General features: G+C 45.3%; 1 protein-coding gene across 7 annotated transcripts in view; it reads right to left on the minus strand.

Moving 5' to 3' along the window:
• Positions 1 to 23,044, minus strand: part of DENND2A (DENN domain containing 2A) — a 123,971-nt gene that overhangs the window by 71,415 nt on the left and 29,512 nt on the right. For 4 of the 7 annotated variants that reach the window (XM_016945474.4, XM_016945469.4, XM_024358061.3 and 1 more), the window contains exons 2-3: positions 17,406 to 17,507; positions 13,103 to 14,242 (exon numbers count right to left, since the gene is read on the minus strand). In XM_016945474.4, the coding sequence (XP_016800963.2) occupies positions 13,103 to 14,097 (995 nt within the window). In that variant the 5' untranslated portion in view covers positions 14,098 to 14,242; positions 17,406 to 17,507. Of the gene's footprint in view, positions 1 to 13,102; positions 14,247 to 16,796; positions 17,009 to 17,405; positions 17,508 to 23,044 lie in introns of those variants that run through there. The other 3 variants (XM_016945471.4, XM_016945472.4, XM_054655241.2) reach the window with 3 other exon arrangements.

Raw genomic sequence — 23,044 nt, forward strand, 5'->3', positions numbered from 1 at the left:
CAGCCCATTTATGTAGTTCATCCAAGTCTAAAAGGCTTGTGACTAAGGATATGGAACAGTCCTTATTATAGTACAGATAGTCCCTGTCTTATTACAGTATAGACAGTCCCTGACTGTGTATACTATAGATACACAGCAACACGCCCTGCTAATTTTTGTACCTTTTTGTAGAATGGGGTTTTGTCATGTTGCCCAGGTTGGTTTCAAACTCCTGACCTCAAGTGAGCCTCCTGCCTGGGCCTCCCAAAGTGCTGGGATTACAGGTGGGAGCCACCGTGCCCAACCCAAAATTACTATTCTTATCCACTTTTTTCAGCTTTTTTTTTTTTTTTTTTTTTTTTGAGAGCTGGAGTGCAGTGGCATGATCTTGGATCACTGCAACCTCTGCCTCCTGGGTTCAAGCGATTCTCCTGCCTCAGCCTCCCGAGGAGCTGGGATTACATGCATGTATCACCATGTCTGGCTAATTTTTGTATTTTTAGTAGAGACAAGGTTTTACCATGTTGGCCAGGCTGGTCTCGAACTCCTGACCCCAGGTGATCTGCCTGCCTCAGCCTCCCAAAGTGCTAACATTACAGGCGTGAGCCACTGTGCCCGGCCTCTTATACACATTTTATTTATCAGAAGACAGAGGCATAGAGGGGTTAGATAAATTGCTCCAGGTATATTGGGAAAAGGTGGTGGAATTAGGATCTGACTCCAGGAAGTCTGGTTGGAGACTGATGCTTTTAATGACACAAGGCATTATGGAGAGCATTTATTTAAGTGAGGCATGTCAGGAGGGAAGCTGCATTCACAGGCTCCAAACTAAAACAGGCTGAATTTCAACAGTTTGCTGTTGGGAACCTGAACTAATTTTCCATACAAAACTGCATTACACAGTGATAATTACATTGCTGCATTACACAGTACTGTGCGATACCCAGGCAGACCCTCTGTTTCCCTCAAGTAGTAAGTAATCTATGCTATGAGGAGATGCTATGAACCCTTACAGGGAAAAGGGGGACAGGAAGGGGTCATTTCACTGGAAGCCAGGCAGTTTCTCCCACTCTCAGGGCCAGGGTAGTAACCACCACCTACAGGTAAAGCCTTGACTGCCTAGAGTCAGAACATGACCCTGGCTGAGTTTGGCCTTTTCTCTGAGAGAGAGAAAGGGGCTGTAGCTGTGCCTTGCTTTGCCATGGCGAGAGCTCTATTTATTTTTAGAAACAGGTTCTCCCTCTGTTGCCCAGGCTGGAGTGCAGTGGTGCCACCACAGCTCACTGCACCTCAAATTCCTGGGCTCAGGCAATCCTTGTCCCTCAGCCTCCGGAGTAGCTGAGACTGCAGTTGCATGCCACCATGGCTAGCTAAGTTTTAATTTTTTGTAGAAATGGAGGTCTTGCTTTGCTGCCCAGGCTGGTCTCAAACTTCTGGGCTCAAGTGATCCTCCTGTCTCAGCCTCCCTGTTGTCTGGGATTATAGTTCTGTTTTTATTTTTTAAAATCTCATTGGAAACAATATTTGTATAGGTCAAATTTCAAAATGATAAAGTACCTATGAAATAATATCTGAATCTTTAAAATGTTTTCATAATAAGCGCCCTAACAACAAAAGATATTTGTATGGTTAAAGGCTCTCCAAATCTCAGCAGATGGCTCGCTTATTTAAAGCACATGTAATGCAGGCCGGGCGCGGTGGCTCATGTCTGTAATTCCAGCACTTTGGGAGGCCGAGGTGGGCGGATCACTTGAGGTTGGGAGTTCGTGACCAGCCTGGCCAACATGGTGAAAACTTGTCTCTACTAAAAATACAAAAATTAGCTGGGCATGGTGGCGTGCACCTGTAATCTCAGCTACTTGGGAGGCTGAGGCAGGAGAATCGCTTGAACCAGGGAGGTGGAGGTTGCAGTGAGCTGAGATTGTGCCACTGCCCTCTAGCCTGGGCGACAGAGACTCTGTCTCAAAAAATACATACATACATAAAAATAAAGCACATGTAATGCAAGTGGGAATCCAGATTATGTGTTGGGGTTTGTTGGGATGGGATTAGCTTTCATCCCAGTGGCTACTGTCAGACACCTGGGATTTCAAGACATAGTTTGAATGTTTTGTATAATCCTTCTATATTTCCAAGAACAAGATGCTAATATAAGAGTTCAGGCCAGACACAGTGGCTCATGCCTGTAATCCCAGCACTTTGGGAGGCTGAGGCAGGAGGATTTCTTGAGGCCAGGAGTTCAAGGCCAGCCTGGGCAACAAAGTAAGATCCCATCTCTACAAAAACTAACAATTACAAAAATTAGCTGGGCACGGTGGCATGTGCCTGAAGTCCCAACTACTTGGAAGGCTGAAGTGGGAGGATCCCTTGAGCCTAGGAGGCACAGGTTGCAGTGAGCTGAGATCATGCCACTTGCACTCCAGCCTGGGTGACAGAGTGAGATCTTGTTTCTGGGGAATAATAATAATAATAAAAAAAAAGGTCAGCCATGCTTTGCATTTGATTTCTGACACATAAAAGGTCACTAGTCTAAACAGCATTAGAAAAGTCCAATTTGAAAACAATTAAAAACTCCCTTTAAAAAAATGAAGATGGGGGTGGGCGCGGTAGCTCACACGTATAATCCTAGCACTTTGGGAGGCCGAAGCAGGTGGACTGCTTGAGCTCAGGAGTTTCAGACCAGCTGGGCAACAGAGCAAGACCCTGTCTCTATAAAAGATACAAAAATTAGCTGGGTGTGGTGGGGCACACTTATAGCCCCAGTTACTTGGGAGGCTGAGGTGGGAGGATCCCTTGAGCCAGGGAGTCGGAGGATGCAGTGAGCCAAGATCAAGCCACTGCATTCCAGCCACTGCACTCTCACTCATTTTGAGACACAGTGAGACCCTGTTTCAAAATAAAAGATGGTTATTCACGTTGCAAAACTAATTTGCAAAACGATTCATCAAAAGGTTTCTCAAATAGCAGCTCTATTTCCTGTATTAAAGGGTTAGTTTTCAGGTGACTAATTCCTATGCAGGAAGTCTGAAAGGCAAACAAATTAACATGAGGTACAGTCCATACAAGATCAAGGAGAAGCCAGAAATCTTTCCATGCCCAGTTTCTAGAACTAGTAGGAAAGTAGGATTCCGATTATAACATTTGATCTATCATTGTCATGTGTTGGTAACACAGGCCAAAGCATTTAGAAAGTTAGCTCTTCCTAGCAGTTCTTTACTTTCCCTCCCTTCCTTCCTTCCTTTCTTTCTTTCTCTTTCTTTCTTTCTTTCCTTCCTTCTTTCTCTCTCTCCTTTCCTTTCTCTCTCTCTCTTTCTCTTTCCCTCCCTCCTTTTCTTTCCTTCCTTCCTTCCTTTCTTTCTTTTCTTTCTTTCTTTCTTTTCCTTCTCTTTCTTTCCCTCCCTCCCTCCTCTTCCTTCTTTCCTTCCTTCCCTTCCCTTTCCTTCCTTCCTTCTTTCTTTCTTTCTGTCTTTTTCTTCCTCTCTCTTTCTCCTCCCTTCCCTTCCCTCCCCTCCCCTCCCCCCTCCCTACTCCCCTCCCCTCCCCCTCCCCTCTCCCTCCTCTCCCCTCCCCTCCCCCTCCCCTCTCCCTCCTCTCCCCTCCCCTCCCCTTCCCCTCTCCCTCCTCTCCCCTCCCCTCCCCTTCCCCTCTCCATCCTCTCCCCTCCCCTCCCCTTCCCCTCTCCCTCCTCTCCCCTCCCCTCCCCTTCCCCTCTCCATCCTCTCCCCTCCCCTCCCCTTCCCCTCTCCCTCCTCTCCCCTCCCCTCCCCTTCTTTTCTTCTTTTTTTTTTTTTTTTGAGGGAGTTTCGCTCTTGACGCCCAGGCTCTTGTCACCCAGGTGCAATCTCGGCTCGCTGCAGCCTCTGCCCCCTGGGTTCAAGCAATTCTCCTGCCTCAGCCTCCCGAGTAGCTGAGATTACAGGCGCCTGCCACCCCGTCTGGCTAATTTTTATTTTTATTTTTTGAGACGGAGTCTCGCTCTGTCGCCCAGATTGGAGTGCAGTGGTGCGATCTTGGCTCACTGAAAGCTCCACCTCCTCGGTTCACACCATTCTCCTGCCTCAGGCTCTGGAGTAGCTGGGACTACAGGCGCCTGCCACCATGCCCAGCTATTTTTTTAAATTTTATTTTTAGTAGAGACCAGGTTTCACTGTGTTAGCCAGGATGGTTTTGATCTCCTGACGTTGTGATCTGCCCACCTCAGCCTCCCAAAGTGCTGGGATTACAGGTGAGAGCCACCACGCCCAGCTAATTTTTCGTTTTTAGTAGAGACAGGGTTTTGCCATGTTGGGCAAGCTGGTCTTGAACTCCTGACCTCAGGTGATCCGTGCCCTGCCCTTTTTTTTTTTTCTTTTTTTGAGACAGAGTCTGGCTCTGTCGCCCAGGCCGGAAGGCAGTGGGGCGATCTCAGCTCACTGCAACCTCCGCCTCCAGGGTTCAAGCAATTCTCCTGCCTCAGCCTCCTGTGTAGCTGGGATTACAGGCACCTGCCACCGTGCCTGGCTAATTTTTGTATTTTTTGTAGAGATAGGGGGGTTTCACCATGTTGGCCAGGCTGGTCTTGAACTCCTGGGCTCAAGCGACCCACCCACCTCAGCCCCCCAAAGTGCTGGGATTACAGGTGTGAGCCACCATGCCCGGACCACCTAGCATTATTTCTACAGCCTACATAAATGTCAGGGACATCAGTCCTCCCCTTCTGAGGTTCAGGTAGGTAATCAGGCTCCCTGAAGAGGAGAAATGTGATCACACCAATCCTTCAACTGCTAACCTAATTCTGTTCTCTACAAATATTTTTTTAACTTGAAAGTTTTAGTACCTTCATTTACACATTAACTTTGAGAGAAAGGAAACTGTGAAAGGTTAATGAACGACAACCACATCCAAACAGGCTTCTCTCTAATTTAAACATTTTCAACATTCATTCCACATCCCGCCTGCAAGTTTAATAAGTAAACATGCGAGTCACATTGTGCTCAAAGTGGGTGATACGAAGGCGAGAGGTCCCTGCCTTTGGGGAGCCCACAGCCTGGGGAAGAGGTGTAACCTCCACTCAGCCTCACTTTACTTCCCAGGTCCTCAAATGATCGTTAGATATTTGGTGCTTCTGAGTTTCAGAGATGCTAGAATGCGCTGGTTGTTCCAAAGAACTTTGCTGAAGGGCGTTATAACCTATGTAATAGCCAAATTTCAACAACCAATGCCAAACACTGTGACTCTGAGTCGTATTTTGAATGTTCTTCATGACTTCTCCATATTTTTGTAAATGAAATGCTAACTTAGAGCTCCTCCCATTTGGACAATGCGGAAGAATCTCAAAGCTGAACTCGTAATCCTATTGCCTCTCTGATGAGAACCAACTCCTTGCCCAGTGTTGCCATCCAAAGGTTTAGGTCTTAAACCTGGAAATCAGACTCCTAGCCTCCCTCCCACTTACTGCCTACGTCTAACTAGTTAACCCAAGTTTTACCTCCAAAGCATCTCTTGAACCCACCCACTTCTCTCAGTCCCTGAGGCAGCTACACCACAGGGTAACCACAAGACCTCACTGTTTCTCCCCATCGCCTCGCCGCACCTGCCCATTGGTGCCCACCCAGTCTCCAGGCTGCTGACAGGATGGTCTCTTAAACATGCAAATCTTTTTTTTTTTTTCTTTTTTCTGAGATGGAGTTTCACTCTTGTTGCCCAGGCTGGGGTTCAATGCTGTGATCTAGGCTTACTGCAACCTCTGCCTCCTGGGTTCAGGCGATTCTCCTGCCTCAGCCTCCCGAGTAGCTGGGATTACAGGCACCCACCATCCATGCCTGACTAATTTTTTGTATATTTACCCGAAACGAGGTTTCACCATGTAGGCCAGGCTGGTCTCGAACTCCTGGCCACAGGTGATCCACCCGCTTCAGACTCCCAAAATGTTGGGATTACAAGTGTGAGCCACCGTGCCCGGCCTTAAACATGCAAATCTGATCATCTCTCTCCCCTTCTTAAAAATGTTCCTTTTTTCCATTGCCCTTAGGTAATAGGCCCAAATCCACACCTTGTGTACAGGTCCAGAAGACCTTCAGGCCTCACCCCAGACCCTTCCTGGCCCTCGGGCCACACTCCTGCCTTGCAGTTCCTCTGACATGATGCAGTCTTTCCTGTCTCAGGGCTTTCACCTATTAGTTCACTCAAACTGAACGTCCACTCCCCACCCTCCCGCTGGCCCGAGCGTCACTTCTTCTTGATCCCATCTGTTTCCCTGATAGGCTACACATCCCTGCTGAATGTTCCCATGGCACCAGGATTCCTCACAGCACTGACAGGAGTTATGATCACGACACCAGCTGTGTCCTTCCAACTATTACTGGTCTGCAAATCCCGTGAGGACAGAGTCTCCGTCTATCTCGCTCATTATTACATTCCTATGTCTAACACTCGATAGGTGCGCGGTAAATATTTGTTGGTTGAATAAGTGAATGAGTATTTTATTTTATTATTTATTTATTTTCGCTCTGTCGCCAGGCTGGAGTGCAATGGTGCATCTCAGCTCACTGCAACCTCTGCCTTCCGGTTCAAGCGATTCTCCTGCCTCAGCCTCTCAAGTAGCTGGGACTACAAGTGCGTGCCACCATGCCCAGCTAAATTTTGTATTTTTAGTAGAGATGGGGTTGCACCATGTTGGCCAGGAAGGTCTCGATCTCTTGACCTTGTCATCCGCCTGCCTCAGCCTCCCAAAGTGCTGGGATTACAGGCGTGAGCCACCTTGCCGGACCATTTTGTTTTTTGAGATGGAGTCTTGCTCTGTGCCCAGGCTAGAATGCAGTGGCAGGATTTCGGCTCATTGCAACCTCCACTTCCTGGATTCATGTGATTCTCCTGCCTCAGCCTCCCGAGGAGCTGGAATTGCAGGTGTGTGCCACCATGCCTGGCTAATTTTTGTGTTTTTAGTAGAGACAGAGTTTCCCCATGTTAGCCAGGCTGGTCTCAAACTCCTGACCTCAAGTGATCTGCCCACCTCGGCCTCCCAAAGTCCTGGGATTACAGGCATGAGCCACCATGCCTGGCCCCGTGAATGAATATTTTAAAAGTTGGTTTTAAGTGCTACATTTACTGTTTATAATTTATCCCTACTTCAAGATTTAAAAAAAAAAGCAGCTGTATTATTGAGTTAATTTTTAGTAAATTGTTTTGAATCCATTTCCCCCAGGATTATTTTCATCTATGGATTAAAAAAGCTTGGCTACAGGCCAGGTGTGGTGGCTCACGCCTATAATCCTAGCACTTTGGTAGGCTGAGGCAGGCAGATGGCTTGAGTCCAGGAGTTCAAGACCAGCCTGGGCAACATAGCAAAACCCTGCCTCTACAAAAAATACAAAAATTAGCTGGGTGTGGTGGCATGTGCCTGTGGTGGCAACTACTCCGGAGGCGGAGGCAGGAGAATCGCTTGGCCCAGGAGGCGGAGGTTGCAGTGAGTTGAGATTGCACCACTGCACTCCGGCCTGGGAGACAGAGCAAGACCCTGTTTAAAAAAAAAAAAAGCTTGGCTAGCCTGGCACCTAGCGACCATTTAAAACATCATCCAGCTGGGTTAGAAATCAAGGATGTTACGCGCTGACTTCCATCCTCCTCCTCCAGCTGCCAGAGTCTTTCTGCCTGTCTCTCCTGAGTGGCCACGGCAGCTCTTCCCCATGGCTCGCCATACTCAGGAAGGGCTTTCCTACCACCAGGTGCTCAGGGCAGGCGGCTAGGCAGGAGGAGACTTCCGTTAGCTCTCAGCTTGCATTCTGTTATCGGGTAACTCCTCCACCGTGTACTAGGGTTTCTGCTTTTCTCTATCCTGGATCTAAACCCTAAATGTCAGAAGGAAAAACTATTTCTGTCCCTCATTGTGGCTAATATCCAACAATTTCCACCTTTCAATGAGAAATGACATGAAAATCACTCTTGTAATGGACAACAGCAACCTTGGAAGAGCAAGCACCGTCTCTCTGTTTTCCAATGCAACTTCTATTGAAATAAATGGCTTTACTAAATCAAGTTTCTCAGAAGCTTCCAGAGTAGCTTTTGCTCTAAACATCAACTTAATCAAACAATGTGCTCCTTTGAAGACTTGAAACATTCAGTTTTTAGACGTGGTAATTCCGAGTTGTCTCAGGGATGCCTTGCTGACTGAGATGGACCACAGCTTGGCTGGTAAGTTAATTTTAACTGTTAAACCTGTGAGAGCCGAGGGTTGCTGCCCAGCCAGAGAGCTGTGGGGATCCGTATCAGTCCCATAGAAGATGGAAATTATGGAATCAATAACAGCACAGTGTGATCTGGCAGCCATATAATGACTGAGGTTTCATGTCCTCAAGAAGTTCTGAAAGTCTTACACTAAAGCTCCAAGGAAAGGCCAAATCTATATGATGCCAAAATAATCAGCTGAAAAGTTGAAATTTTGGTCATTGCAGTTATTTGGTTTCATAAAGATCTACAAGCTGTCACATGACCAGGTTAAACTAAAATTTAAAAATCTGAATTCCGGTTAAGACATTTTGAGTATGTAGATACATGTGAATTCAGGATGGTGCTCACACTTTAGTAGTAACTTTTCTTGTTAAATGTCGGCCTTAAGGCATTCTTGCCAGAGCTATTAAGTGTATGCCATAAAACACATATAACCAAGTTAATGTTGCTGTAGGAACCTTATCTTTGGAATTTCCTGACATTTGAGGGTTTCTCATTTTCCATTTTAGGATTGAAGGCCTAAGTCCTTGCATTTAATTTCCTGGGGCTTTAAAGAAATGAAGAAAGAAAAGAGAAGACAGCATATAGAGAGGGAGAGAGAAAAGGAGGGAAAAGGAAGGAAAGAGAAGAGGAGAAAAGAAAAAAGAAGAGAGAGAAACAGGAAGGGAAAAAGAAAAATACGCTTTCTTAAACCGAGGATCTGAATCCGCTGGTTTTGCTCTTAAGGAGGTGAAATAATTGGCCTATGAAAATAAGCTGAATACATTCTCTAAGGCACACACAGCCTGGCCATGAAATTTGAAACCCTCATAACCTCTAAATCCTTAATCATTTCTTTCTTCAACCTTGGTTTGGCTTTCCTCCCTCAAAGAGGGTGGTGCGTCTGCCAAATTCGTGGTACAGTCCTTTTTGTTTTTAAGAGATAGGACCACAATAAAGAGCATACTTTATTTTTTTAAGAGTAGAAAGTGAATATCTTGCCCTAATCACCTCCATTGTACTATTTTAAACAAAATGAAAAACCCAAAGTCAAAATTGTTAAAACACAGCTGATGCAACCATATTCAAACTGGCCAAGAAAAATTTCATCTTTGGACGGAAATAAGTAACTTTAGCTGGTTATAAAGAAAACGCTGGAAGACTGAAAAGCGCAGATGATAGTTAAGAGAGAAAAGATAATGGGAATAACTGTTCCCCAGGTTGACTCGCCTGCCCAGTGATGACACAGATGAAGGATTCCAGTTTCCCAGAACCAACCTGTCCCTGGGGGTGTGGGGCCTCCTTGGAGGAAGAGCCAGAAGCGGCGTGGAAGGGCTGCTGTGGGAAGCACTGGGCAGGGGCAGGGAAGTCATGGGAGTGCTCGGGGACCCGGGCTTTGGCACTGGCTGGAGAAAGGATTTATTATTGGAGATGGATTCAGATTTTCTCAGAACATAAAGAAGGAAGCATCTAAGTTCTTCTCCAGACCTCAAGTAACACTGAAACTCAAACCTAGTAAAGATAGTGCAATCATCCTGTATGTATTCTGCAAAAAAAAGATAGTGCAATAAAACCCAAATCTAGACCAGTCTAATTTATTTACTGATACAAAAATCTTAAAATATTAGCAAATAAAATTCAGTAGTACATTAAAAGAATAATAAACCAGGCCCGAATGGGAATTCATCCCCCACATTTAAGGATGGGTTAATATTAAAATATAAATTCAATATGAATGGATCAGAGCAGAAGAATCATATGATCATCAGGAGTTTCTGAAAAGTACTTTAACAAAAATCTAATCTCTAGTCCTAATTTTTAAAACTCTAAGTGAAAAAATAAATATAAATGGACACTAACTTGATAACATAAAAACATATCTCAAATAAGAGTGCCTGTGAGTGAAACTCTAGATGCGTTACCATTAAAGTTAGGGGCGAAGTAAGACTGCACACTGCTTTCAGCACTACGATTTAACACTGTTTGGAAGTCTCAGCCAGTGCAATTTGGTAAGAGAATTAGGTATAAATTAAAAAGAAAAAGGTAAAATGATGATTCTTTGTAGACAACATGGTTATATTCATAGAAAGTCCAAACTAACAGACTATTAGAAATAATAAGAAATTTAAGATGTCTTAAAAAATACACATATATATACACACAAACACACACAAAATAAGAGTTTTCTTAAATACAAAGACCATATGAGAAAAAAGACATTAACCATTGCATTAAAAAGAGAAAAGACTTAGAAATAAATGTAGCAAATACATAGCATGTCAAATAATTATATATTAATTACAAAAACCCCCACATATTTTATGTATGTGAAATTTGATAGTAATATTTAGAACATTCAGAAAAATACAGGCAGAAACACTCAAGACATTTTTGGAAAAGGTGAATAATAAGTAAATAAACAAACAAGAGGTTTATAATTACTAAAAAGGAGAGAGACAAAATGATTATTATTTTTTTTTGCATATGACATGATGTTATATATAGGAAGTCCAAGAGGATCAACTGACTAATTATTAGCAACATTAAGAACTTTCTATAAGCTCTACTAGATATTAAAATACATTATGGGCTGGGTGTGGGGCTCACGCCTGTAATCCCAGCAGTTTGGGAGGCCAAGGCAGGCAGATCACTTGAGGTCAGGGGTTCGAGACCAGCCTGGCCAACATGGTGAAACCCTGTCTCAACTAAAAATACAAAAAATTAGCCAGGCGTGGTGGCGTGCACCTGTAATCTCAGCTATTTGGGATGCTGAGGCAGGAGAATTGCTGGAACCCAGGAGGTGGAGGATGCAGTGAGCTGATATTGTGCCACCGCACTCCAGCCTGGGCGATACTGTGTCTCGAAAAAAAAATAATAATAATAATACATTATGAAGTTAAAATAATAGTTTGGTAATGAAAAAAAAATAGCCTGATTAATTAAACAGAATGGAGCCAGAGAAAAATAAAACACTTCACACACATTGAACAGGCTCTGTACTAAGTTTATGTTATACATGTTAACTCATTCAACCTTCACAACAACTCTGTGAAGTGGTTACTATAATATAATTATCACCATTTTACAGATAGGTAAAATGAGGCCAACACAATTTAGTTGCTTGTCCAATGTCCCACAGCTAGTAAGTAGCAAAACTAGTAATGCTATGTGCTCCTTATCACAGCATTATTTGTAAACTGGGAATAACTTATATGTATTTACATATATATACAAATATATGTAAATAAATTCTAGAATATGCAAACTTTTTCCCCCTTGAAGAGAACATAAGAAATTATGCTATTATGCTATTTACAGGGAAAGTGGGAAAAAAAAAGAAATTATGCTATTTACAGCCAAAAGAATCATCCTACATGACAGACCATGCTGAGTGGGGGGTGACTGGATTTAATTTATAGTTTATATTTTTAGAAGACTCCTCTGGCTGCTGAGGGAGGAATGTTCTAGGGATGGGAGGTGAATCCAAGATGATTAAGATGGTAGCAGTGGAGGAGATGTAGGCAGATTTGGGATAAAGTTTTGAAACTAGAACCAAAGGACTTGGTGATTAATTAGGAAGGGGTATATGAAAAAGAGAGGAATTGGAGATGACTTTTTAGGTTTGTGGCCTAAGCAACTAAACAAAGGGTGATGCCATTTAGAAGAAGGATGACAATTATTTTAGGAGGAGGTGGTTACCGGTGGCCTGGATGGAGAATCTGGGTTTGGACACGTTAAGTATAAATGATAAGACAACCAAATGGAGATCCAAGCAGGAGATGACTACACAAACCTTAAGCTGGGGGAGGGAGTTGGGGCTGAATGCCTCAATTTGGGAATCATAAGCATGACATTGACATTTAAAGCCATGGGACTGGATGAGATCATTTAGGGAGTGAGTGTAGATGGAGAAGAAAAGTCTCAGGTCTGGCCCTGGGTTGAGGTGGGGATAGGTTCGGGGTGTGCTCTGACAGATAGAAGGAAAAAAGAATAGAACTCAGAGGAGCCAGAGAAGCAGGACTTCCAGGGACATGGGTGACCCAGAAGCCAAATGAAGGAAGTGTTTCAAGATGGAGTAAGTCAACAGGTGTTCCTCGAATACTGAGAGGGGCCAATTAAGAAAAAAACAAAGAACTGGCAATTGGATTTAGCAAGATGGAGGTTACTGGTGGCCTCGGGACAGGGTAGTTTCAGGAGCAGGTTCCCAAAGCTCAATGGGGTGGGTCAAGAGAAAATAGGAGGTGAAATGATGAAAGGGAGTACAACAACTGTTCTGAGGAGTTTTACTCTAAAGCTGGTTTCTAGATTAGTGGGTATCAAACCAACTAGCATGTTACAGAAATGGACTAGAGATTAAGTTGCAAAATAGAAAAATTGTTTTCGAAGCACAGATTTTATTTTTAAGCATTAACATGCTTTATTATTTAATGTGTTATTTTAACGTTATAAAATATTCACAGTGCGTGCATCCATATGTATAAATGAGGAAACTGAGGCTTCGAGAGGTTAGATAACTTGTTTAAGGTCACATAGATAGACATTGATAGGGCCAGTGTATTTCTAAAGCCCACACCAAGAAAAATTCAAGCACTGGTAGTTAGCAGGGACTACCAAGTTGTAGACTGCCAGGGTTAACATGAGTCCTTCATTTAACTCTTGGTTACTGTCCCAATTCCAAGTCCTTATTACATCTAAAGGGTAATTTTTAAAAGCACATACTCTTCTTTTTTGAGGACTGAGAACAAACACAAAATACATGCATCAGTTACCAGGTTTCCAGGTTAATTAACAAAGTATCTTAAGCTATGAACCATCTGGACTACAAGATCCATCAGTTTAATAAAACAAATAATTCAGCTGAGGACAGACGGTTATGATGGGACATAAACCACTGAGAGAGTCAGGTGGCGACGCTCTGCCCGGCCACACCGGCACCTACCTGTGGTCTGCACTGGATTTCTGTCTCCCGGTCCACAGTCTTCTGTTCACAGAGGAAGGCGGGGGAGAGGAGGGCAGAGGCGGGGGAGGTAGAGAGGGCAGAGGAGGCAGATTTCTTTTCTCTTTCCTGAAGCCGATGCCAGGCTTCCCATCTTTGTCCCCTTCTCCGGCATGTTTGAACGTTCTCCGGGGTTTTGGCAGAGGGTTGATGAAGGGCTTTGTGGGGGAACCCTCTGAGCCCCTATACACATTCTCAAGGCTCCGGTCCCAGGGCCTTCTGCATGAACCTTTCCTGTCCTCCACAACCTCAGGGGTGGGCTCCCTGCCTTCCAGGTCCGAGGGGTGGACCCTCTGGCTGACTTCTGAGCCACTCCCGCCTCCCAGGTTCTCAGGAAGGGTGGACCCTGCCTCTGCCTTGTCAGGAGGGCAGTGTGGGGAGTAACAAGTCCCTGGTAACTGGGGATCCAGCCCTGCCGACCCATCCTTCAAAGCCTGCTCGAGTTTCTTGACCTGCTTCAGCACGGAGAGGTGATCGTTCTGAAAGCGTAGCTTGCCAAGTCTTGGCTCTCGGCCTCGGCCCCAGCTAGGATCCACTTCCCGTTCTGGCTGGCTTAGGTCTTGCCCCGGCTCTGGGTCCTGTCCCCCGACGTTCACTGCTCCTTTATTCCTCTCCTTCTCTGTGCTCTCTGTTCCTGGCCTCATTCCATTCTTAGCCTCTGTGACCTGAGTTCTCACCCCATCACTACTCCTCCTCTCCACCGTAGAGGACGGCAGATAATCCTCCTGTCCGTCTGCTCTCCTGCTGGGTGCAGGAGTGGGCACCTCTTTCTTCCCTTCCCATTCTGATATCTTGTCCTTTATGTTGAGGGACTTGTGCCGGGGTCTGGCTCTGGCAGATGGGCAAGGGTTCTGAACACCTCTGAGCTGCTTCTTCCCAGCCCTGCTGGCTTCTGCAGCTGGGTCACTGATGATCATATCCAAGCTGAACATATCCATTCTTGACTCTACCGTGAGGTTGTGGAGGCCTTCCAGGGGGCTCCTTCTGAAGCCTGACTCCTGATTAGTCTCTAGGAATGGAATGGAGGACTAAAGTGGATGCCTTCGACGGTCTTTCTCAGTCCTTGGACCTTCCACCTTGACCCTGCACAAGAAAGACAAACACCAGGTGAGTGATTCTTATTGTTCTTGGCTGGTCATAGAGATTTGCTAGAACTTAGATATAAATGTTATATGCAAGTCACAAACCACAAACATTGAAATCCCTATTAAAAAAAAAATTCACTTTGTGGGCAGGGTGCAGTGGCTCACGCCTGTAATCCCAGCACTTTGGGAGACTGAGGTGGGAGGATCACTCGAGGCCAGGAGTTCAAAACCAGCCTGGGCAACATAACAAGACCCCCATCTCTACAAAAATTTTTTTTAAAAACTCAATTTGTGTTTTCCTTGGGGAGACAGCATGGTGAAATGAAGGAGCAATCGGGTTTAGGAGTCAGATAGGCTTGGGTTTAAATCCTAATTCAGTCACGTGACCTTAGGCAAGTTGTTTAAGTCCTCTAAACCTCAGTTTCCACCTCTGTAAAATGAAGATAATAATAATATGGGCCAGGCATTGTGGCTCACACCTGTAATCCCAGCACTTTGGGAGGCCGAGGCGGGTGGATCACGAGGTCAGGAGTTTGAGACCAGCCTGGCTAACATAGTGAAACCCCGTCTGTACTAAAAATACAAAGATTAGCGGGGTGTGGTGGCAGGCCCTGTAATCCCAGCTACTCACTCAGGAGATTGAGGCAGGAGAATTGCTGGAACCCGGGAGGCAGAGATTGCAGTAAACTTAGATTGCACCACTGCACTCCAGCCCGGGCAACAGAGAGAGACTCTGTCTCAAAAATAAAAATAAAAATAAAATAGGAGTAATTTCACGAGGTAAAAGATTACATAGGCTGTTTTTCCTGCTTTTCTTATCCACAGGCAGTTCTTTGCAATGACTATTTAAAAACTAAAACAACTTCACAAGTCATGAAGTTTGTGCTACCCCTGAACCTGACAAATTGTCTGATTCAAGTGGGCAAAGCCACAATGATTGGGTGCATCTGAACAGAACCTCCTCTGGAATGGGGCCTCACTAGAGTGAGCTCTTCATGAGCCTTGCCACCAGGGCAGGGATAGTTCTGTTATTTTGGCCTGTTGTGGCCAAGTCTGCACCCCTAGCACCCAAAACAATACCTGGGAGAGTTGGTGGTCAATAAATATCTGATGCATGAATGAATGCGTGAATAAAGAGGCAGATTCAGATTTCACACTTGGCTTAGAAATGCACTGTCTAATAGAGTAGCCACCAGCCACACGTGACTATTTAACCTTAAATCCAATGAAATTCAAGCTTCAGTTCCTCAGTTACACCTGCCACATGTCAAGGACTCAGAAGCGCCATGTGGCTGATGGCTACCGTACTGGATAGGGAAGAAGAATATTTCCAACACTGAAGAAAGTTCTGGCCTAGAACATATATGTAATGATACATGCTTCCAAATGTAATTTTAGATTAGGTAATGCCATGAAGATATTAAAAATTATTTTGAAGGAAAAACATTTTTAAATTAGTCTAACAAGAATGAGAGTATCTGTGTTGTCCAATGCAAACATTATTCCACCAGCAAAGGTTATGACTGAGTACAGTGACTTTGGATGTGCCGACATTAGCTAACACCTCACGGTGCCCATTTTCTGAATGTATAGATCTGACCGCATGGAAATTCTGAAACTCCAGTTAAGGTTCACCGTGAGGGATGAATAAGTAGCAATTTCATGCATCCTGTTACAATTTAGCTTTCTATTCCCAAGGTTGTTTGTGTAAAGACCTCTTCCTCAGTGGAGACATTAGCACATAAATTACGCCACTGTTCTTGGTTGCACAGCATAAAATAGAAACTTGCGAAAATGCAAACACATTTTTTTGGCAAACACATTTTCCTATTTTAAATATGGCTATCAAGGCAGAATTCCTTATTTAAATAAACAATTAGGATTCCTAACAGTGTGTTTACAAAGAGAAAATATTTTTAAATTGTTCCATCACCACTGGAGACATTAGCATGAATTCAGATTTTAGTCTGAATCAGTTTGTTATTTCACTGAGGGTTCAAAAGGCAGAAGTGATGGTCCTTGCTCTCACAGTGCTAGAGGCAAGATGAAGAGAGAGGACAGACACACACATTAAAAACACAACAGTCCAGGTTAGTGCCTGCATGGTGATGACTGATGGTCTACAACATGGTTATTAATGTCCTATATGCTGTGAGGCACTATGGCCTAGGAGCTAAATACATGGGCTTTGGAAATGAGGGACTTGAGACTTGAATCCTGAGTTTTTCATCTTCCTTCTGTAGACTGAAACTCTATGAGTCAGAGGCCACATTTATATTGTTTACTGTGCCTGGTGCATAGCAGCTAGTCAACAAATATTTATTCAATGAATGAATGAATTCATGAGTTAACATGTAATGTGCTCAAAGTACAGCATACTTTCTAAATCTTGGTATCAACAAATGGTAACTAGTGTTATTGTAAGTATCATAGTTATTGTCTAAGAGCCCAAACACATGGAGTGACTTCACAACTATGGAAGCTCTGTCGGAAAACTCGAGAGGAACAAAGGATGGCTTGCTGAAAACTCACACTGGATTTACAAAACTCACGCAACAGAGGCAAGGATGCCGCAACTGTCCTACGAGTCCCCAAGGACAGAGTTCCTGCTCCATGTGGTTGCCGGCCCAAGAGTTTCTAGAGTTCCTGTTTCCAGGATTCTCCCGCCCCATAAGGGGTTCCAGACTGGGGTGCAGAGCTAAGAACCCCTCAGTGGCTGCCAACTGCTTTGTGGAATGTGAGAGGATCAGAGAAAGGGCTCCATCTGGGGAGAAGGAAACAATCACGCTGGTATTAGATGGGAAAACTGACTGTGTACAGGTACAGCTGCAAAGACTTAGGGCTCAAACATAAGTAAAATACCTGAACATCCTAGTAGTTAGAAAAATAAACCCAGAATTGGAATGCGTCATGGGGATAGGGCTAACGTTACCAAGGGATCATCCTCTCCTCACACCGGCCATTAGTCAGACTCTCTCTTGATCAGTTTGGCCTGAAGCCTTAAATGAATGCAGTGCATGGAGACGGTCTGCAGGAGGCTCATTAGAATGACCTGGAAAAGAGCTCCTTAGCTCAAGGAAGTAGGATCAGTGAAGAAGGAGGTGGTAGGAGAGTAAGAAGCTGGGTCAGCGTCTACACTCTCGGGGGAGAAGTGTTCTTACTTGTCAGCCAATTTGTAGCTCAGGTTTTCAGTCTGGCTGTGGCTGCCCGTGGCCGGCCTGCACACTGTCATTATGTCAGCACCGAGGGGAGTTCCAGGTCACCTGGAGGGACAGGGATGCACACCCAGTGAGCCATGACAGCAGGGCCTCCCTCAGAGGGGAGCAAATCTAGGGCCCACACTCCAAACTATTTATCCCTGATAGATTCCACCCAGGAGCAGGAGGTGGAAAGAACACACAATTCAGAATCCCAGGCCTAGCAGGTAAAGCGAGGGTGCAATCCCGAGGTCCACCCGGATTCAGAACTCATGCCAACCTCTTTGTATATATCTCTTTTGTTCATTTGTTTTTTTTGAGACAGGGTCTGGTTCTGTTGCCCAGGCTGGAATGCAGTGGCATGCTCTTGGCTCACCGCAACCTGCGCCTCCTGGGCTCAAGTGATTCTCGTGCCTCAGCCTCCCCAGTAGCTGGGATTACAGGTGTGCACCACCACCCCTGGCTAATGTTTGTATTTTTAGTAGAGATCGTTTTTCACCTTGTTGGCCAGGCTGGTCTTGAACTCCTGGCCTCAAGTGATCTGCCTGCCTTGGCCTTCCTAAGTGCTGGGATTACCGGAGTGAGCCACTGTGCCTGGCCCTCTTTGCATATATCTTTTAGCTAAGGTCACCAAAAATTTTAAGAAAACATACAAACTTAGAAAGCAAAACATAAATAACAATGAGACCCAATGCTTTTTTAGGCTAAGAACCACTGTGATGAGCTAATAGTCCCCAAAGAAGAAAGTAGTTGCCCTTTTATTTGACACAAGACATAAACCACACACCAAAGTGGAACTGTCTTCACAGGGATACTCTACCCTTCTGCGAACCCTGACACTGGGAGTTTAAACCCACACTGCCCTTGTCTGCAGAGCACCCCATGGGGAGCCCCTCCCAGCTCCTCCAAACTGAAGAGGAAGAAACAGCAGTCACGAGGTCATCTGTCTGGTCTAAGGAACACCAGGAGATGGTCTTGGCAAACCCAGGAATCCCACTGAGTTCCTTAAACCCCCCAAATAGCAAGGCCTGTGTGGATACCAAGGCAGCAGCCTCAGCTCAGAAGTAGCAGTTGAAGACTCTGGTGCCTGGCCCCCATATAAACTGAAGTAACTGATTAAACTTCATTGCTTCATAGCAAGTCCTTCCAGAACTCTTTGGGAAGAAGTGTCTCCCAACATAAGCATAAATGGACATGGCTCAGGTGAAGGTGCTGACAAGATGGGGCCCATCAGAGAAGGCCAACAGGATGGGCCACGCAGTTCTTCTGTAAGGCATGAACACCAGCTGGTCTTCCCTAGTGGAGAGGAGCCACCTCCTTGACTAGAGCTCAAGGCATATCAAGATACTGGGTATTTACGTTACTTTTCCAGGGAAGCCCTCTCCCAACTCCTTCTTCAGTTTCCAGGATTCCTACCCTATTTCCCAGGATGGCTTCCCTGCTAGGTGATGGGATGGCTGCCTGATGTCCTGGCCTGGGCATCCTCTCCCTCCCGAGTAATCAAAGGGCAGAACTTCAAGACATGCAGATAGCTCTTGGGAACAAGGAGAGGAAGGGAGGAAGTCCAGAGAGAAAGAGAAAAAGAAAAGGAGAGTGCACATGGGTAACAAATGAACAAGAGGGAGGCTGGGGAACCATGAGCTGGGGGAGCAAGGAAGGGAACAGACACATCTGCCAACTGTGTGTGTGTGGGTGGACAGGAGCATGGAGCTCTGGCCTGTCCATGGAGTTCAGCTGTTCCCCTATCCAGCAACTCAGCACCAGACATTGTGGGGCTTATCTATGTTGTAACTGAGCCTACTTCTTTAAAGAAGCCAGGCCCCAGGGCTTGCCCATCCCGTCATGCAGGGTAGCCCTGAAAGGCCTTTCAGGGACAGGAAGGAACTCATTGTCCCTCTCACAAAGCTCTGCAGAGCTGAAAACTTCTGGAGTCCCTCCACTTGGCTGGGCCCACAGACACTACTCTTCTGTCCGGCATCTGGCAGAGGGCCCCAGTGGACGTCAGGGAGAACAGCCCCTCCCCACCACCGCCACCACCCTCCACACAGACCAAACCCACAAGAATCCAACCTTGTTCCATATGAGCCAGCAGCTCTCTTCCAAGCTGGCTTCCCCTTTCACTGGCACTAGGACAAGTTGCCAGGCTGTGTGCAGGATGCACCGAAGGACTCAAAGATGAGTAAGAGTCTCTGCCGTCATCGAGAGCACCAGGGCTGTGCCTGGGTCACAATCAATCCTGTAACTCCCCCCATGCCCTCAAGAAAACAGTTTCCCTATAGTTCTCAGGAAGCACAGCTTTTCCAAAAGGAAAAAAGGCCACTGTGTTGAATGCACAGAGATGGATGTATGAACTTGGAGGTCAAAGATCACAAAAAGCACTTAAATGACATGATACTTAAGTGAACTCACTTCTCATCAGGGAGTAATAACTTCCAGCATGAAAACCATGATCTCCAGAGAAATGGCTGATGCCATATACTGAGAAGCAAGTGCAGGGGGCTTCAGAGGCTGGCACTGAGGGGGCATAGAACCCCCCTGAACACTCAGCAATCAGTCCACCAGCATTTCTGAATTCACAAAGATATTAAAAATGCTGCTGTAAAAAATTGACCTTTCCCTTTTTGTCTCTGATGATTAGCCGTTGTTAACTGGCTGGGCATGGTAGCTCACACCTGTAATTCCAGCACTTTTGGAGGCCGGGGTGGGCTGATCACTTGAGCTCAGGGGATTGAAACCAGCCTGGGCAACATGGCAAAACATCGTCTCTACCAAAATACAAAAATTAACCGGGTGTGCTGGTGCATGCCTGCAGTCACAGCTACTCGGGAGGCTGAGGTGTGAGGATTGCTTGAGCCCAGCAGATGGAGGTTGCAGTGAGCTGAGACTGCACCACTGCACTCCAGCCCAGGTGACACAGTGAGACCCTGTCTCAAAAAAAAAAAAAAAATCATTAATTAAGTAACGAACCCAGCCGAATTTGCTAGTTGGGAGTGCTCTGTGACTTAAATTACCATGATAAACTTCATTATCACTTTATAGTCTGGGATTGTGAGATAGAACCATTTTCCAAAGTGTAGTCCATGGGGGATCAGTTCCAGTCAACCTGGGGACCCTGTCAGACATGCAGATTCCTGGGCACCTCTTCGATGTACCAAGACGTACCAAAGCCAACAGTCTGAGGGCTGCTCTGGAATCTGCATTTAAATATGGTAAATCAAAGGTCGCAGAGGCCAATGTCCTGGCATGGGCATCTCTCGCTCGCAAGAAATCAAAGGGCTGGGCTTCATGACAGCTTGAGTTTTTACACAACCCAAGGTTCCTTATTTCTTTTTAGACAATTTGGTCTTGTGACCCAAGTAGACTATATTCCAAGAGAGATAATGGTATGATTGATAGTAATAACACATTTTCCCACTCAACTGCTTTCCATAAAAATAGAACTTCCCATTAACCAGATGGGCTATTACTAATAATTTTAATTAACTGGCTGGGCATGGTGGCTCATGCCTATAATCCCAGCACTTTGGGAGGCCAAGGCGGGCGGATCTCTTGAGGTCAGGAGTTTGAGACCAGCCTGGCCAACATGGGGAAACTCTGTCTCTACTAAAAATACAAAAATCAGGTGGGCGTGGTGGTGGGCGCTTATAATCCCAGCTACTCGGGAGGCTGAGGCAGAAGAATCGTTTGAACCCAGGAGGCGGAAGTTGCAGTAAGCCGAGATCGCCCCACTGTACTCCAGCCTGGGCAACAGAGTGAGACTCTTTTTTGAGAGTCTGTCTCAAAACAAACAAAAAAAATTAATTAGACTAAAAAGTCCTACAAAATTTTGAAGGTAGCTGATGAGTACACAAGAGTTCATATATTTTTTGTAGGCTTGAACATTTCTGTAAGTTTCAGAAACTAAGTCCTATAAGTTGAAGAAAAATATTTTTAAAATTCTAACATCTATAGCTGATTATGTTTATCAACCCAGTCCATAATCTAACCCTGTTGTTCTTCTTGCTGAAGTGAATACTGTAAAATCTTTTCTTGGCTCAAGAATTTTCTTTGGGCATTGACATCATGTTGACTGGAGGGTTCAGAAGTTAAGAAGCTGGGTGGGACTGGTCTGAAGGCAGTGAGTCAACTGAATTGATTATTCACAGTCAGTTACGCATCCAACTGTTTATTCTACTCTTCCCCCCTTCTCACTACTGCATTTGACACTTGTGGGTTTTTTTCAATTACTCTTTTTTTTGGAGACAGGGTCTTGCCCTGTCACCCAGGCTGGAGTGCAGTGGTGTGATGATGGCTCACTGCAGCTTCAACCTGCTGGGCTTAAGCGATCCTCCCGCCTCAGCCTCCTGAGTAGCTGGGACTACAGGCATGCACCACCACGTGTGGCTAATTAAAAAAATTTTTTTTAGTAGAGATGGGGTTTCACTATGTCACCTAGGCTGGTCTTGAACTCCTGAGCTCAAGCAATCCTCCCACCTTGGCCTCCCAAAGTATTAGGATTACAGGCATGAGCCACTGTGCCCAGCCTCACTTAACTAGTCTTAAGGGAAAAAAAAAAAAAAAAAAGCCAGATGGGAGAGTCTCCCTCAATTTTTAATCCTGTTGGGTACTGCGGTCTACTCTCTTGGCCAGCTGATGCTGAGAGATCCTCTTACTCCCAATTACGTCTGTGAATTACCCTTAATTTTGAGAGAGAGAGAGATCAAGAGATCTCATAGTGAGATGCTTCTGATCAGCCTCAAAAGCCCAGACAACTTAATTGCTCCAGACTGACATTGCTAGATTTTATATATATATATGTATATAATTTTACAGTTCCTTCCAGGCTTATCTCTGAACACACTATTTTTTGTTTTTTAAAGGGGCTTAGAATTCTAAAATGTCAAGTCATTAATTACACAACAAATAGCTCTCAGAAAAAAGGTCAAGAATTTAAAACAGATATAAAGTGTTTTCCCACAAGTAGGAAGAGGAAATAAACAAGATCAGGTCCCAAGGGCAGTTCTCACAGGAGCGGCTGTGGACCTGTGGCATTTGGAGGAGGACCAAGAGAAGCGGGCTATGCCTGAGGGGAGAGGAGCGGAGCCCTCAGGAGGACCCGGCAGCTCCTTTAGAATCCTGCTGGACCTGCCCCATTGCTGTCTTTCTTCTGCTGCCATTTTTGGAATCTAGCAAAGGCAATCTGGAAACACCAGCCTGGTGAAGCCAGCACGGCCTTAAGGGCTAGGAGCCCAGCAAGACATCAACTAGTGGTCTGAGGCCTGGCCTCTCGGACCGCTGCTTCTGATAACAGAGCACTGTTATTATTATTATTATTTTTTGAGACGAGTTTCACTCCTGTTGCCCAGGCTGGAGTGCAATGGCATGATCTCGGCTCACCGCCACTCCGCCTCCCAGGTTCAAGCGATTCTGCCTCAGCCTCCCAAGTAGCTGGGATTACAGGCATGCGCCACCACACCCGGCCTCTCTTTAAATCTTAAAGCAAGAAGTGATTTAAATATAAAATGGGCTGGGTACAGTGGCCCACATCTGTAATCTCAGCACTTTGGGAGGCTGAGGCAGGAAGATGACTTGAGCCCAGGAGTTCAATACCAGCCTAGGCAACA

Source organism: Pan troglodytes, chromosome 6 (genome assembly GCF_028858775.2).
Source record: "Pan troglodytes isolate AG18354 chromosome 6, NHGRI_mPanTro3-v2.0_pri, whole genome shotgun sequence".
NCBI classification, from domain to species: domain Eukaryota; kingdom Metazoa; phylum Chordata; class Mammalia; order Primates; family Hominidae; genus Pan; species Pan troglodytes.